The sequence below is a fragment of the Polyodon spathula genome, chromosome 13 (genome assembly GCF_017654505.1).
Source record: "Polyodon spathula isolate WHYD16114869_AA chromosome 13, ASM1765450v1, whole genome shotgun sequence".
Classification (NCBI taxonomy): Eukaryota; Metazoa; Chordata; class Actinopteri; order Acipenseriformes; family Polyodontidae; genus Polyodon; species Polyodon spathula.
Window position 1 is genome coordinate 41,770,809 of NC_054546.1, and position 12,832 is coordinate 41,783,640.

At 43.2% G+C, this 12,832-nt stretch overlaps 1 protein-coding gene across 1 annotated transcript in view; it reads left to right on the top strand.

The window, feature by feature from the left end:
- Positions 1–6,592: 6,592 nt before the first annotated feature.
- Positions 6,593–12,832, top strand: part of LOC121325511 (breast cancer anti-estrogen resistance protein 1-like) — a 62,188-nt gene continuing 55,948 nt past the window's right edge. Inside the window, exon 1 of the mRNA XM_041268045.1 lies at positions 6,593–7,043. Coding sequence (XP_041123979.1) covers positions 7,032–7,043 — 12 coding nt within the window. The 5' untranslated portion in view covers positions 6,593–7,031. The remainder of the gene's footprint in view (positions 7,044–12,832) is intronic.

Here is a 12,832-nt window from a genome sequence, read left to right on the forward strand (position 1 = left end):
ACTATAGAAGTTCCCAATTGCTCAGAGTTTGCTACCATGAGGGATAGACAATGAGTGGGACATCAGGACTAAGGCAGGGGTGTCCAATCATGGTCCTGGAGGGCCATTCCACTCCAGGCTTAACAGCCAAAATGAGATAGTTTGCTACTTCAGAGTCTGGATGGAGGTTTAAACAATTTAGAACAAGATTGGAACAAAGACCAGGACTGGAAGTCCAGCTTTGGACACAGCTGTGCTAAGGTGAAGCCTAGAAAAAAGGATCCCAGCTGCTCTTTGCTTTCTAGGGAGCGAGTGATGGTCAATACAGTGGAGAAAGAGAATCAGAGACTTTATTTTTTATTATAGTTAGAGGAATGTTTTGTGTGTCCCCTAAAAAATAACTGTGTACCAATATAGCAGTGGAATAACAGAATTTCGTTTTCCTCAGTGGGCTACATATGGACAATGTTACTGCATATTGCTAAATAAAGTATTTCTTCAATTTCATGTTCCTTAATATGTGCCACTTCATGTGCATCAGGACATGAAATGCCAGGTACATACCAAAACTTTAGATACGCTGTAGAATGGCCTGTGTGATTAATGCTTTAGCAGGTCTTGCGGTAAAGTTACAATAAGTAACACATGTACAAGGTTCTGTCTCACTTTAATACCATTTCAACATCTTACACAAGCACTTCGTAGAAATTGTTACCCTGTCAGCAGTCAGCACTTGTTTTCGTACGAAAAGATGGTCCAGAGATGACCTTCGGAGGTAGAAATATTTCATTTACAAAAAAGCCTCCAGTTGCTGCACAATGTGTGCTGTCAGTTCCCCCTGCTGTGTTATAGCAGACAAAAGCACAGTGAGATTAATAATTACAGACACAAACCTTTTCCAGTGGCCCAAGCTAATCAGGATGCATTTTCATCCCCAAGGTATAAAGGCTGTGGACATTCCAGTCACCTCCTGTGGTTCAATCTTAATACTTAATTCCCTGGTTGCAGCATGGACGAGCTCGGTTTACAGTCAATGCGGTGTAAATTAATGTTGGTGCACTGATCTTATTAAACTGGCAGGCAATGTGGGTGGATAATTGAATGTGTTTACGCTATGAAATGCCACGAGTGACGTATGTTTTGTACAGTGTACTGGTATCCTTTTCTTCAGAAGGCTGTGCTGCATGAAAGATCATGCCGCTGTCCTTGTTTCCATATATTCGCGTTGTTCACCTCAGCTGTGAAAAAGTGACTTGTGATGCTGAAACAACAATAGGTGAAAAATACTCTACAATTGGTTGACATGACAAAGTGTGTGCAATTTACTGCACATTATTGCACTTGCTGAAGTCCCAGAAGCGTCCAATTCCAGTCATGTTTCCTGCTATGAATTCCTACACAGGTCCGCGAGGGGGCTTGGAGTTGTCATGCTTCGGTGCAGAATCATCATTCCCTTTTTGACACGCATGTTATCGCAATGTGTCTGTATTGCAGGCCTGAGAGCTCATCCACATCTAATCTAATAAGCAAACACTGACTTCCAAGTACAAACAGAGAGACTCATTCACATGGTTGGAAATTCCCAGTAGCCCACGGCTACCTGGATGTATTCCGGACTCTGGAGCTGCAGTGATCTTAGCTCTGCCTGAGCCAGAGCACCAATCAGTGATCTTTCCATGATGCAGCTCAGCCCTCCAACACTGTGTTACGATTAACCCCTTCACAGCCTTAAAAAACATCCAGAACAGCATTCCTGTCATTACCCAACAGGTTAGCAGAAAACCCTGCATCCAATCAAAACCCTTCCATAAACAGCATGTTAATATCAGCATGCCATGACTGGCTGGTTATTGCTTTCTTAATAAGAAGCGTGACAGTTTTGTTGTGCGCAGCTGCACTCGGTTCACTTTGTTTCCTCCTGTGTCCTGCCCTTGTGCTCTTTATACTGGCACACACACAGCAACTCTTCTGAGCTCTTCGCAGGTCTGCTTTGGCAGCTGTCCTTCCTGGTTGACGTTGCTTTTTTTTTTTTTAGCCTGGCCTTGAAGCCAGAGTGCTTCCCTCATCCTCTGTCTCTGTCGTCCCTGGCCTCTGGGTGTGAGGTTGCAGTTCAGCAATGGCGCAGCAATGGTATTTTCATTTAATTGTGCTGCATGAATTCCAAATCTCTTTCTACAATAACGAAGCAACGCACTACAATTTGTTCTCTGTTTTGTCGCACTCTTGCATGTAACTACACAGCGGTAAGAGCAGGAAACGGTGGTAATCTTAAGAGCTTCTCAAAATGAACTTTATCCTCCTGACAAATTCCAGTGACGAAAAAAACTGTTTTTTTTTTTTTTTTTTATCTTATAGTCTGGATTGTCTGTTTTTTCCAGACCCCAAGGTTGCAAAGCTTGTTAATATTATTTGTGGAGCAAAACACAGAATGCCTTGCCTGAGATAAGATCTTTTATTGGTGGGGTCATGAGGTCGTTGTTCACACGTGTCATTTACAAGTATGCTGTCCAGTGTACTACAATATCAAACAAGAATGCTTGCAATGTTTTGGTCTATAGCCTGAGGCATTCTTTTTCAGCATATGTGATGATGTAATCATCACACAAAGCAAAAATAAAATACAACAACTTCCCAAACACTGACTATACATGGTAAAAATTTAAATTAATATGCCTAAATACTGGTTTACCCAATAGACTAATCTTAAAACATCTGCTCTTTTGCCCTTTGATTTGCTTTCATACTATTTTCACCCTGCCTCTAAAATTGCATTTCCATATCTGACAATAAGTGGCCTTTAAGTACTCTTAAGTTGTTTACCATTATTTGCTTTAGAATTGTATTTAGTGTTTTCTTTTCCTTTCAGAAAAAGGGTTTGCGGTAAGTAGCTTTGAGATCTTTTTTTCTAGGTTCCAACGTGATGGGAGTCAGAAAGCTGGGCAGAATGTTGATTGTTACTTTTAAGTCTTTTCTGTTTAAAGCCCTGGGCTGGCTGGTGTTGCGTCAGGTGTTCCTGCCTGATCGGGTGTACTGACCTTTGCGTTCCACCTGTCCGGACCTCGTTTCTGCACAGCGCGGACAGACAGCCCTGCTTCAGTCTCGTTTCTGCACAGCGCGGACAGACAGCCCTGCTTCAGTCTCGTTTCTACAGTGCTCAGTCTCGTTTCTGCACAGCGCGGACAGACAGCCCTGCTTCAGTCTCGTTTCTGCACAGCGCGGACAGACAGCCCTGCTTCAGTCTCGTTTCTGCACAGCGCGGACAGACAGCCCTGCTTCAGTCTCGTTTCTGCACAGCGCGGACAGACAGCCCTGCTTCAGTCTCGTTTCTGCACAGCGCGGACAGACAGCCCTGCTTCAGTCTCGTTTCTGCACAGCGCGGATAGACAGCCCTGCTTCAGTCTGCTCACACCTCGTGGAAGCTGTCACCCCCTGTCTCTTCGTGGATAGCTGTCCCCATGTCACTTGCAGTCGCTTCCCACATGTTGCAGGCACTGCTTCCTAAAGGGTGCTGGTGGCTCATTAAATGGCCCAGTCAATCATGTCCTTTAGGCCAGAAACTTATTCATTACATTAAAGTCAGGCAGAAGAGAGATTAAACTGAGATCGGATTGAATTTACATTACAGAGAGCCTGCAGGGGTAATAATATTATGGCCTCTGCAGCAGGCCTGCTGTGAAGTTTCGTTTGCCCGAGCTGGCATGAGGAGCAGGCCCACTGGCAAATATGAATTAATAATGGAACAGAGCTGTCATTTTTTCAGTACAGGGAGACGTGCAAAAGGGTTAACAAAAGGTTAAAAGCAATGTCCAATCACCCAGTCATGTTGCTGCTGATCACCCCCCATGGTGGCAGAATTACAGAGCTCTGTGCTGTCCTGTACACAGTAGATCAGGGTTAATCGAACTGCATCGCATGAGCCCTGTGGGGCACCCTGTACTGAATTGCATTGCTCCACATACAGTATGATGTTCAAGGTGATTCAAATTTCCTTGCCATGTTAGTTTGATCTGGGCTGTTTGGCCATTGAACTTCTCCCCCTGTTTGAATCTGGTTATATTAGTGGTGTTAGTGTCTTTACAGTTGGAACACAGCTGTATCTTATGATTCTCTCAAAGAGTTCCATTACAGGTTGTGTCCAGTTACAACCACTTCAATTCCACGTTGTTGTAACCTCTGGCCATATCAATGATACAAGATCTGTTTCGCATATCCAGTTTACTGTTTAAAGGGTTTGATCTGATGCGCTATTTTACTTACATCATAACCCGGCATGTGTGCTTTTTTTTGTACACAAAAAAAGCTCACAATAACCTCTAACCTTGACAGGATTGCAGCTGACATGCGGGCGGGAGTGTCAGATATCCATGTCATTAACATCTGCACCAGGCTGGTGAAAGCTGATGCCCGGGTTTCCATTCTCCACAGCCAGCAGTGCACAGCAGATGGCAAGGCAAGCAGGCACATCAGTCCAGTCAGGCTTGCTTTCCTATCAGACATCAGCCAGGTGCCAGGCTCAGTGAGACCGGAAGGTAGTCAAGTGAAGCTCGGTTTTTTACAGGTCTTCTGGGGTTCATTTGTAAAAAAAAAAAAAAAAAAAAAAAAAAAAAAAAAAGTACCATATCATATCATTAAGCATCTTTGTGTGTAGACCTAATGTACTCACCTTTGTTTACAGTAACTTCCACATATTGTCATTCAATTCATGAAACACAAAAGTGTTTTTTTAATGGTAGCCTACATGTTATGTAGAGTTTTTTTTTCTTCATATATTATCATTTGCTAATTATATAATTCTTGCCTGTCATCAGACAAAGAAATTGCAGAAATGTCAGTGGGTAATACTGTCACAACTATTAGTGAGGAAAACAGATCTGCCTTTACCACTGCACTTGATGCAGAATCCAGGCCCATAGCATTCGCTGGTTTTGCTTGTTGCAGTGGGGTCTTGTGCTGTTACAAAAACAAATCATGAACCATGCACACTGACCTGAAATCACAGCAACACCTCCCACATCTGGAAGCAATAGGGTTAAATACAGCCGTGGCATAAACAGCTTGTAATCGCTGGTAATACCATCTGTGCCGGCTCTCATTTAAATAATTCATTCAAATCACTGAGCACGAACGATGGGGTTGTATTATGCAACAAATACATGCAAGGTAATCATTTTGGTAAAGGTCCACCAACAGCTGAACGGGGCAACTGGATCCAAATGAGGGGCAGACACCTCTTCTATCCCAGTCCCGTATTTGCATTCCCCTGTTCTGCCTCAGTCATCAGCACTCTTCAACAAAGCCACTTTATGTGTGAAGCGGTGCGCGGGGGCCTGCCTGTTATGTTCCGTGGGAGTCGGGGGCTGCTGTGATCCTCCGGGAGGTCGAGTGGGAAAGCTCCAGAGAACAGAGCTCAGTCTCACAGCAAAGCTCTCGCCCGCCACGGCGATGTAATCACAGGCACGGGCTCCTGCTGCCAAGGGGAGGTCTGATGCTGGTCACAGATATCGATCTACAGCAAACCCTTGTCAGTACACAATCCATGTGAGCACATTACATAGACATTTAAAGATGCACTGTGCAGCTCAGGAGGGCAGAGAGGAATGAGTCTGCTGGTCTCAGCTTACAGACCTTTATTGCAATACCACTATCGTATTATATTCTATCACTGTGAAGTATCCTGTTCATAGAAGCAGACAAACAGTCATGCATCTTTATATTTACATTGTGCTGCTTTTCATGCATTGAAACACACAACTAGGAATATGACAGCTGCTGATTCAGTATTTAGACAGGTGATGTTCAACAATACGCAATCCACTGAGAACACTTTATTATTGAAAAGCATAATGAAAATAGAAGCCTCTTCACGAAAGCCCTCAAATGCATATCTAATATATAGGTGAGGCTGCAGGCAGGGCACCAGAGTAAACGATCAGTGATCGATTTATTGCTGCATCACTGGTGACCAGAACGAGCTGCAGTGACTGCTGAAGGCAAACAGTGAGCCTGCAGCCATTAGGTCTTAACCACAGGGGATTCCAAACGCACCCCAGAGTTAAGACTGCTGGCTTTGGGAATCTCAGAGCTTTACCTGGGGCTGAGTTCAGTAACCCTATAGCTGCACTATTGCACTGTAACATGTTGAATACTGTGAGCCAGGAGGTCAGATACAGTTTAACTGCACTGAAGTAACAGCACTTTACAAGTTTATATGTGCAGTGAAATTTACTATGTTTAGCATATTCAAAAATGTTGTACGGTAAAGGGCGTAACAAATCCTACTGCTGTGTGTTCTGACGTGTGGCTGTGTGATTTAAAAACTACTAATTAAAGAAAAAAATGTCTGTATTTGGGGGGTAATACAACTACCCATGCAATGGAAAAGATGTGTTTCGTTTACTTTCACTAATCTAAGAAAAGAAAGATCCCGGGAATATTCCTACAGCCGACGTAATTGTAAAACCTTCCCCTTTAAAAGCCTGCTTCTGCAAAATCCAATTTTCCAAACGCCTGCGCTCCCCCTCCCGGAGGACCATCCCTTTAAACCGAAGTTGCTGGTTTCGTCATTCGGCAGCAGAGTGACATTCTAATCCGAAAGCTGGAAATCAAAGCGTTTCTTTGCTGAATGCATTCGCTTCAGAGGCCGATTGCGCTGAAGCATTAAAATGTTACGCTCTGTGCATTTGTGATTAAATAAATAAATAAACAACTAGTGACATTTAGAAAAGAAGCAAGTCGAATTTACAAAGCGGAGCGAACAGAAGGAGACGTGTCTAAATGCCAGGTGCATGGCTGGATTCCGCAGCCTTGATTCTGGGGGTGCGCTGAGATTGTAAAGGATAGACAAGCCAACACAACACACAGTACAGTACCTCTTCTGGAAGCGATCAACACAGTACGGCACTGGCTTTTTAACTGACACTGCGTGAAGAAAATGATGGAATACATGTAGAAAACGGGATTTAAAAGAAGTAGAGGTCTGCTGGAAAGCTACACCGGAAAGTTAAGAACTAAAAACTGTTTTGCGGTCAGAACATAACTAAATATATAACACGATGTCTGTGCCGGTAAGTGAGTTAACACCTCAATAATGTACATCATTACAGAAGCAAACGAGGAGGCTCTGCCAAAAAATGACCCGCTTGCGCTAGGCGGTGTTGTATTTAAATAAACATATGTATTTATTTATTTGTTTTTTTGGGTGAAGATCAAATTTGTGGATTATAAAATGTTATCGCCGGTGATTGCTGGTAATCAGAAGCGTTTAGTGAGTTCTAATCTCATAAATCGGGTTTGGATTTAGGCTGCATCCCGCATCCTTCCTAATCCTAATCCTCTCTACCACAGCCTTGGAAAAGGGAAACTTGTGCCTCATCCGTTTGCCGCTAGGTTGGCAACCTGTCAAAATGACTATGGTGCACACCATAACAACCAGAGTGTAGATGTTTCAGCCAGCGTGTTGTCAATTGAGAACAAAATATCAGTGTTGCAGTTTGCAGTGTAAATAAAACCTTTTTTTCCCCCTAGTTAAGAGGCAGAACGCACTGCGGACGTTACCCAGAGAGTTTTGACTTCTTCATTAAACAGGGCTGTCAAAACAGTCCTGCCGGTCTGTGGATATGTATGAAGAGTAGTGTCTTTTTATTTTAAACAATTTTAGAATGAGGTGTTTCCAAAGATTTGTTTTTCCACCAAATTATGTAGGCTATGTAGTTTTATTACTACCATGCATGTTTTAGATATGTTCCACCACGTTGCATACATGTTAAAACAAATATATTGTATTATTAAAGTGACTGGTAATGAAGTAAGTGAAGTATGTGTTTTACAATAACCGCATCTAAAACCGTCGGCACGTCTTGTCATTTAAATTCAAATTGAGTACATTTTCACCGTTACGCTAATTTATTATGAGCTTGAATCGGGGGTACCCCTTGCTAAACTTTGTTATACTTCGGGTAATTCAAAGTGTGTTCTACAGCGTGACGCTGTCTTACAAAAATGCGGGTTGTGTTCGGTTTAGCTAAATCAGTGCAGTGGTTAGATTACCCGCATCCAGCGGCTGAAACCCGAACTCAATTCACATGCTGTATTGAACTTCAGGTAGCTGCTGGCAGAAAATACTGGCTCAGGGTAATCTAGGGACCCGTGTCACAGCGTGACCAGAATAGACTACGGGTTCACAGGTCCAAGACTATCTCCCATCGACGTGCCGCTCTGTAAGCAAGGCTAAGTGCTATTAGACAACCAGTGGGATGGGCATGATAGGTGACAAAGTCAGGTGTGTCTGAATAAATCGGGCTTCATACTGACTCCTTGGCTTGCAACTCGATACCTTAAATCAATACCCCTCAGAATGAACATGGTTGTAGCAGGTTTATGACTTGATAAGCAGGTTGCCATGTATATATATACTGTACAGTTTCATATTCCTGTTCTGTTGTGGTCTTGTCACACTGGAGTGGGGTGTTAGTGTTTATGTCAGTGAAAAGTGCGACATTGTAAGTGTTTGACCTTGCCTGTAGATTTGGCCTTGCCTTCTGTGTAGCACTGCAGTTGAATGGCTGTCTCTTCTCCTGACCCCCTTACTCTCCCCAGAGTTTGAGTAGCGGTTTGGTGCTGAAGTTCTTCTGAACAGTTCATGGGATTCCTTATTGAACTGCAGCTAAATCTTTGCTTGACCTTAACTTTTCACAACCCCCGTCTGCATTCCAGACTCAAAACTGGATAGTGTTCAAATATTTATTTAACGTGCTTACAGCAAAGTCTGTGTGGTGAGTTTTATTATGAGTGCATTGGAGCCACAGGTGTTGGTAGGGTTTGCATTTTTGCTAATTATTTTGCTAATTATGCCCAGAGAAACACCTGAAAGAAATCAGAGATGCTAGTCGTGTTGCAAATGACTCAAGGTGTGTCACCTGTGACAATTTCACATCTTACAGACTTGCTGCTGAGCTGATCAGAAGAAAACTGACCCAGCTTGGAACAGTGAGAAAAAACACCGCTATCTTAGAGAAGGCAGCAGATCACTTTACTGGAGGTGCCTGTCTTTTTTGTTGCAAACACTGAGACTACTTCAGCAGGCCACTCAGACAAAGCTGGTGCTGCTCCAGCGTATTATCCTTGCCTGCCTGGGCAGTGTTAACAGTGGAGCAATTCCGTGAGCAGTGCTCTTGACTGCTGTACCTTGCCTCGCTGCTGTCACTATAGCTGGTGGCTGAGTGGCTGGAAGGTTTGCACAGGGCAATGGTGCTGCAATCCTGTGCTCGCGGGAATGTGGATTTGTTTCCAGTCACAACATAACAGGGTTTCATTGCATCCTCTTTTGTACTGTTTAGAATTCCAAGGTCTTAAATCCTATAAGATCTTGAATGTCATAGAATCTATATATAATATATATAATATATATAATATATATATATATATATATATATATTAAACAGTAATACCTAAGCGGGCATTACCTGCTTGATGATTGCCATCTTGGTGCTTCTTTTAGTGGATCTTACTGAGTGAGACTTTCCCAGTCCGTGGTGATGGTATAATGGCCACTCTGCTGTGCATTTAAACCCTGACATGTTTGAAACCAATCTGGAAACCAAAAACACTCAGACGTGCATATTTCTGACAATGGTTAAACCAATAATGAAAATAGCTGCTTAACAGTGTAACATTTGGAAAACTTGGTAAACATTAACAGTCTTAAATTCGGTACGTGTGGTTGTAGTTTTTGCATTAACCTGTAGGGGGGCAGTCTACTAGTCAAGGGGAATGCCAGCGAGTTGCCCGTCCCTGCTGTGCCTGGTCTTTGGCTGGACAAAGGACCTGTGACTGGCATTATCACATGAAAGGGGTCTTTATCCCATTGAAAGCAGCAGTCGGCTGTGCAGTTATTAACAGAGAGAGTGCATTGTCAAGTCTCTGCACTGCAAACCGGGCTCCTGCCAAGACTCCACAGCACTAGCAGCCACAAAGAGGGTACAGGTGGCTTTCTCTTTTGGGCTGACCTAGGGGTGGGGTGGGGGGGCAGTAACAATTAATGCTCCAGTCCCACCTTCCTTCAGCCAAAATTATTATGGCTGTCATTGTTGTTGTTGTTGTTGTTGTGGTAATAATAACAATAATAAAGGCCCCCTTCCTGTTCTGTTTGGTCTGCCGCATGCTTTTTGAAGCTGCTTTCATTGTTTCAGGCAAGCCCAAAGCCACAAGCTGAGGAGCATATGTGAAAGCAGCTGCTTGTCTCAGTAATTGCAATGTATTCTTTTTCAATGTATTGTACTTCTATAGTACCTGCCATACAACAGTATCTCAACACGCTGTCCGTATCGGTTAAAACAGAACAAAGTCTGCACCATCAAGAAATAGTAAAAATTACAATGTAATAATAATAATAATAATAAATAAAAACAAGAAATGAATAAGAATGATAAAAAACAAACAAACAAGCAAATCAAATAACAGGTATTCCCAAGAAAGTGCTTCTGAATGAAAACACTGAGCCGGGGGGTTGAGTGAAGGAGGGTGACATTTGACAATTATTATAGACAAGGTCCCACATACATATTCATATTCCTTTCCCAAGAAGGTCTTTGCATTTCAGTAACTACCTTGAGTCCCCGGCTATTTCTAAAGGTTGCCCCTGGCAACGGTAAACCAGCAGTTTGTTCTTTCTCTCCTCCAGTGATGTTGGTAGTGATTCCCCCCCCCCCCCCCCATTCCAGTGCTTCCAGCAGTTCTGGCAGACAAAAGAGCCGAGGATTGCACAGCTCGGAGGGGAAGGTGCACCGTCTTGTTAAAAGCAGTTAACACATGTGTTGGTTTTGAGTTGACAGCTCCGCGGAGCTGCACTAATGTTGACGCTGTTCACTGTTTACGTTTTATTCAAATTTTAAATGTATTTATTTAACCAGGGTAGACATCTGAATCTTCAAGAGAAGGGTAGACATCTGAATCTTGGGAAACAGCTTAGCTATGTGTTGGGGACTCTTTGACTGTAAATGCGTGCATTTTTTACAGTAACAAAAGCTCAGTAAGTTTGAGCCTGTTTTTTTTTTTTTGATACCAATAAACTGTAAAATGAGGCTCTTTCAACAGCAGCCTGTTTGTGTTCTTCTTTTTAATAATGGTGGAAGGAGACAGACGAGGGCAGTGCTCTTTTAAAAAGGAGTCTCACAATGGACAAGAGTGTTTAATTGGAAACCCTGTCCCCCAAGTACATACCATGCCTTTGTGCCCCTTCTGCATTCCTGTGATGTATTTGTTGATTCCACATGTGGGTGGCGGGCGGCTTCGTGGATATGAAGTATTCTGATCTGCAGTGCTGCTGGCCCCATGGCTTTCTCTTTTCATTTTCATTGTCGTTGTTCAAAGAATGTCCAGTCCTGTCCAGCCTGGGAATGTGACTGGAAATGCATGGGGGGTGGGGGGGGGGTCTTGTCCTCACACAGTGCAGCTAATTCATAGGACCAAATCAAAGGGCTCTTTGCTATCAGTGCTTCCGTTTCATTTAACTACATTACTGAGCTGCTGAGTTTGATTTTATATATATATTTGTGTGTTTGTTTGGACCTTCTTGCTAATTAAAGACATAGAGATGGATTCCTGATAAACTCGCTATTTTAATAATTAACTATAACGTTTCGGCTTCTGTCTTCTTCAGACGGCACAGTGGAAGTAGCCAGGTAGACTGATGTTGCTGTTTGAGTCTGAAAGCTGCACAGCGTTCTGGAGGTGACTGTTCTAAGAACACTGTGACACAGACATTCTGAGGTGGATTTTCAATCTTAAAGGGATGCATTGTCTACGTTGCAGCTATTTATTACAATAGTGAGTTTTCAGTTTCTCAATTACTTTTCTTCTTCTTCTTCTTCTTCTTCATGAAGTATTTCTAGCAACTGAATATCCTGTTGGATCCTGATTCTCTTTGGATAGAGAGCTGTTTGCTGCTATTGAATTCTTTAGATATAGACCTATATCTGATATTGTCAATAGGTGTTGAATTTGTGGATTTTGTTTTGGAAAAGGGTTACTCCTGATGAATGTAGCTAAAATCACTGGTGCTGGTGCTGGTGCTGGTGCTGGTGTTGGTGTTGGTACTGGTGCTGGTGTTGGTGCTGGTGGTGGTTTAACCCAGTAAAGAATCTAGTGGGGAAAAATAAAATGCAACCAAATCACAGGGGAACGTCACCCTTCTGTCTCTCTGGAGCTGGACCTGAGTGCTCTCTGTGCTCTCTGACATCATGCCTGTCCCTTTCGTACTGGAATCAGGGGTTCCAGGACAAGACCACAGATCCCACAGTAGAGTCTGCCAGAGTGACAGCAAACCAGGAGCACGCAGGAGTAATCGCAGGAAGGATTTCTCTAAGGGATGTGCAGAGCCAAACTGAAAGACTTAAAAAATAAATAAATCATTGTAATAGTTTTTAGCTGAGCTGTGACAATGTATTTGAATTTGATTTCCAAGGACGGACTCTGTTCAGAAGCCCAAATCCCATTTCAGAACTTTCTGTGTCCTGCACTGTATTACTGATATTGCATCCTTTTCAATGTGATCTGCTTGGGACGTGGTAATGGGAATCTGGAATTGTGTTAGTGAGAGCTGTGCATTCACCCAAAACAGACCAGGACAGCGCAGTAGTGGTGAATTTAACTGTCTGTCGCTGCGCAGCAAGCCAAGGACACAGTGCCCACGATCCTCCCGGTGCTCTTGAACCTGCCCTTTGCTGTTTCCTCTCTGATCCTTTTCAGATGGTTTCAAGGCTAAGGTGAGAGCAGTTGTGTGTTTTTTGCTGCAGGCTCGGCACCCCGGTGTGAGATTCAGGCTGCTCGCTACACTTTCACAGCCCGCTGTTATTTC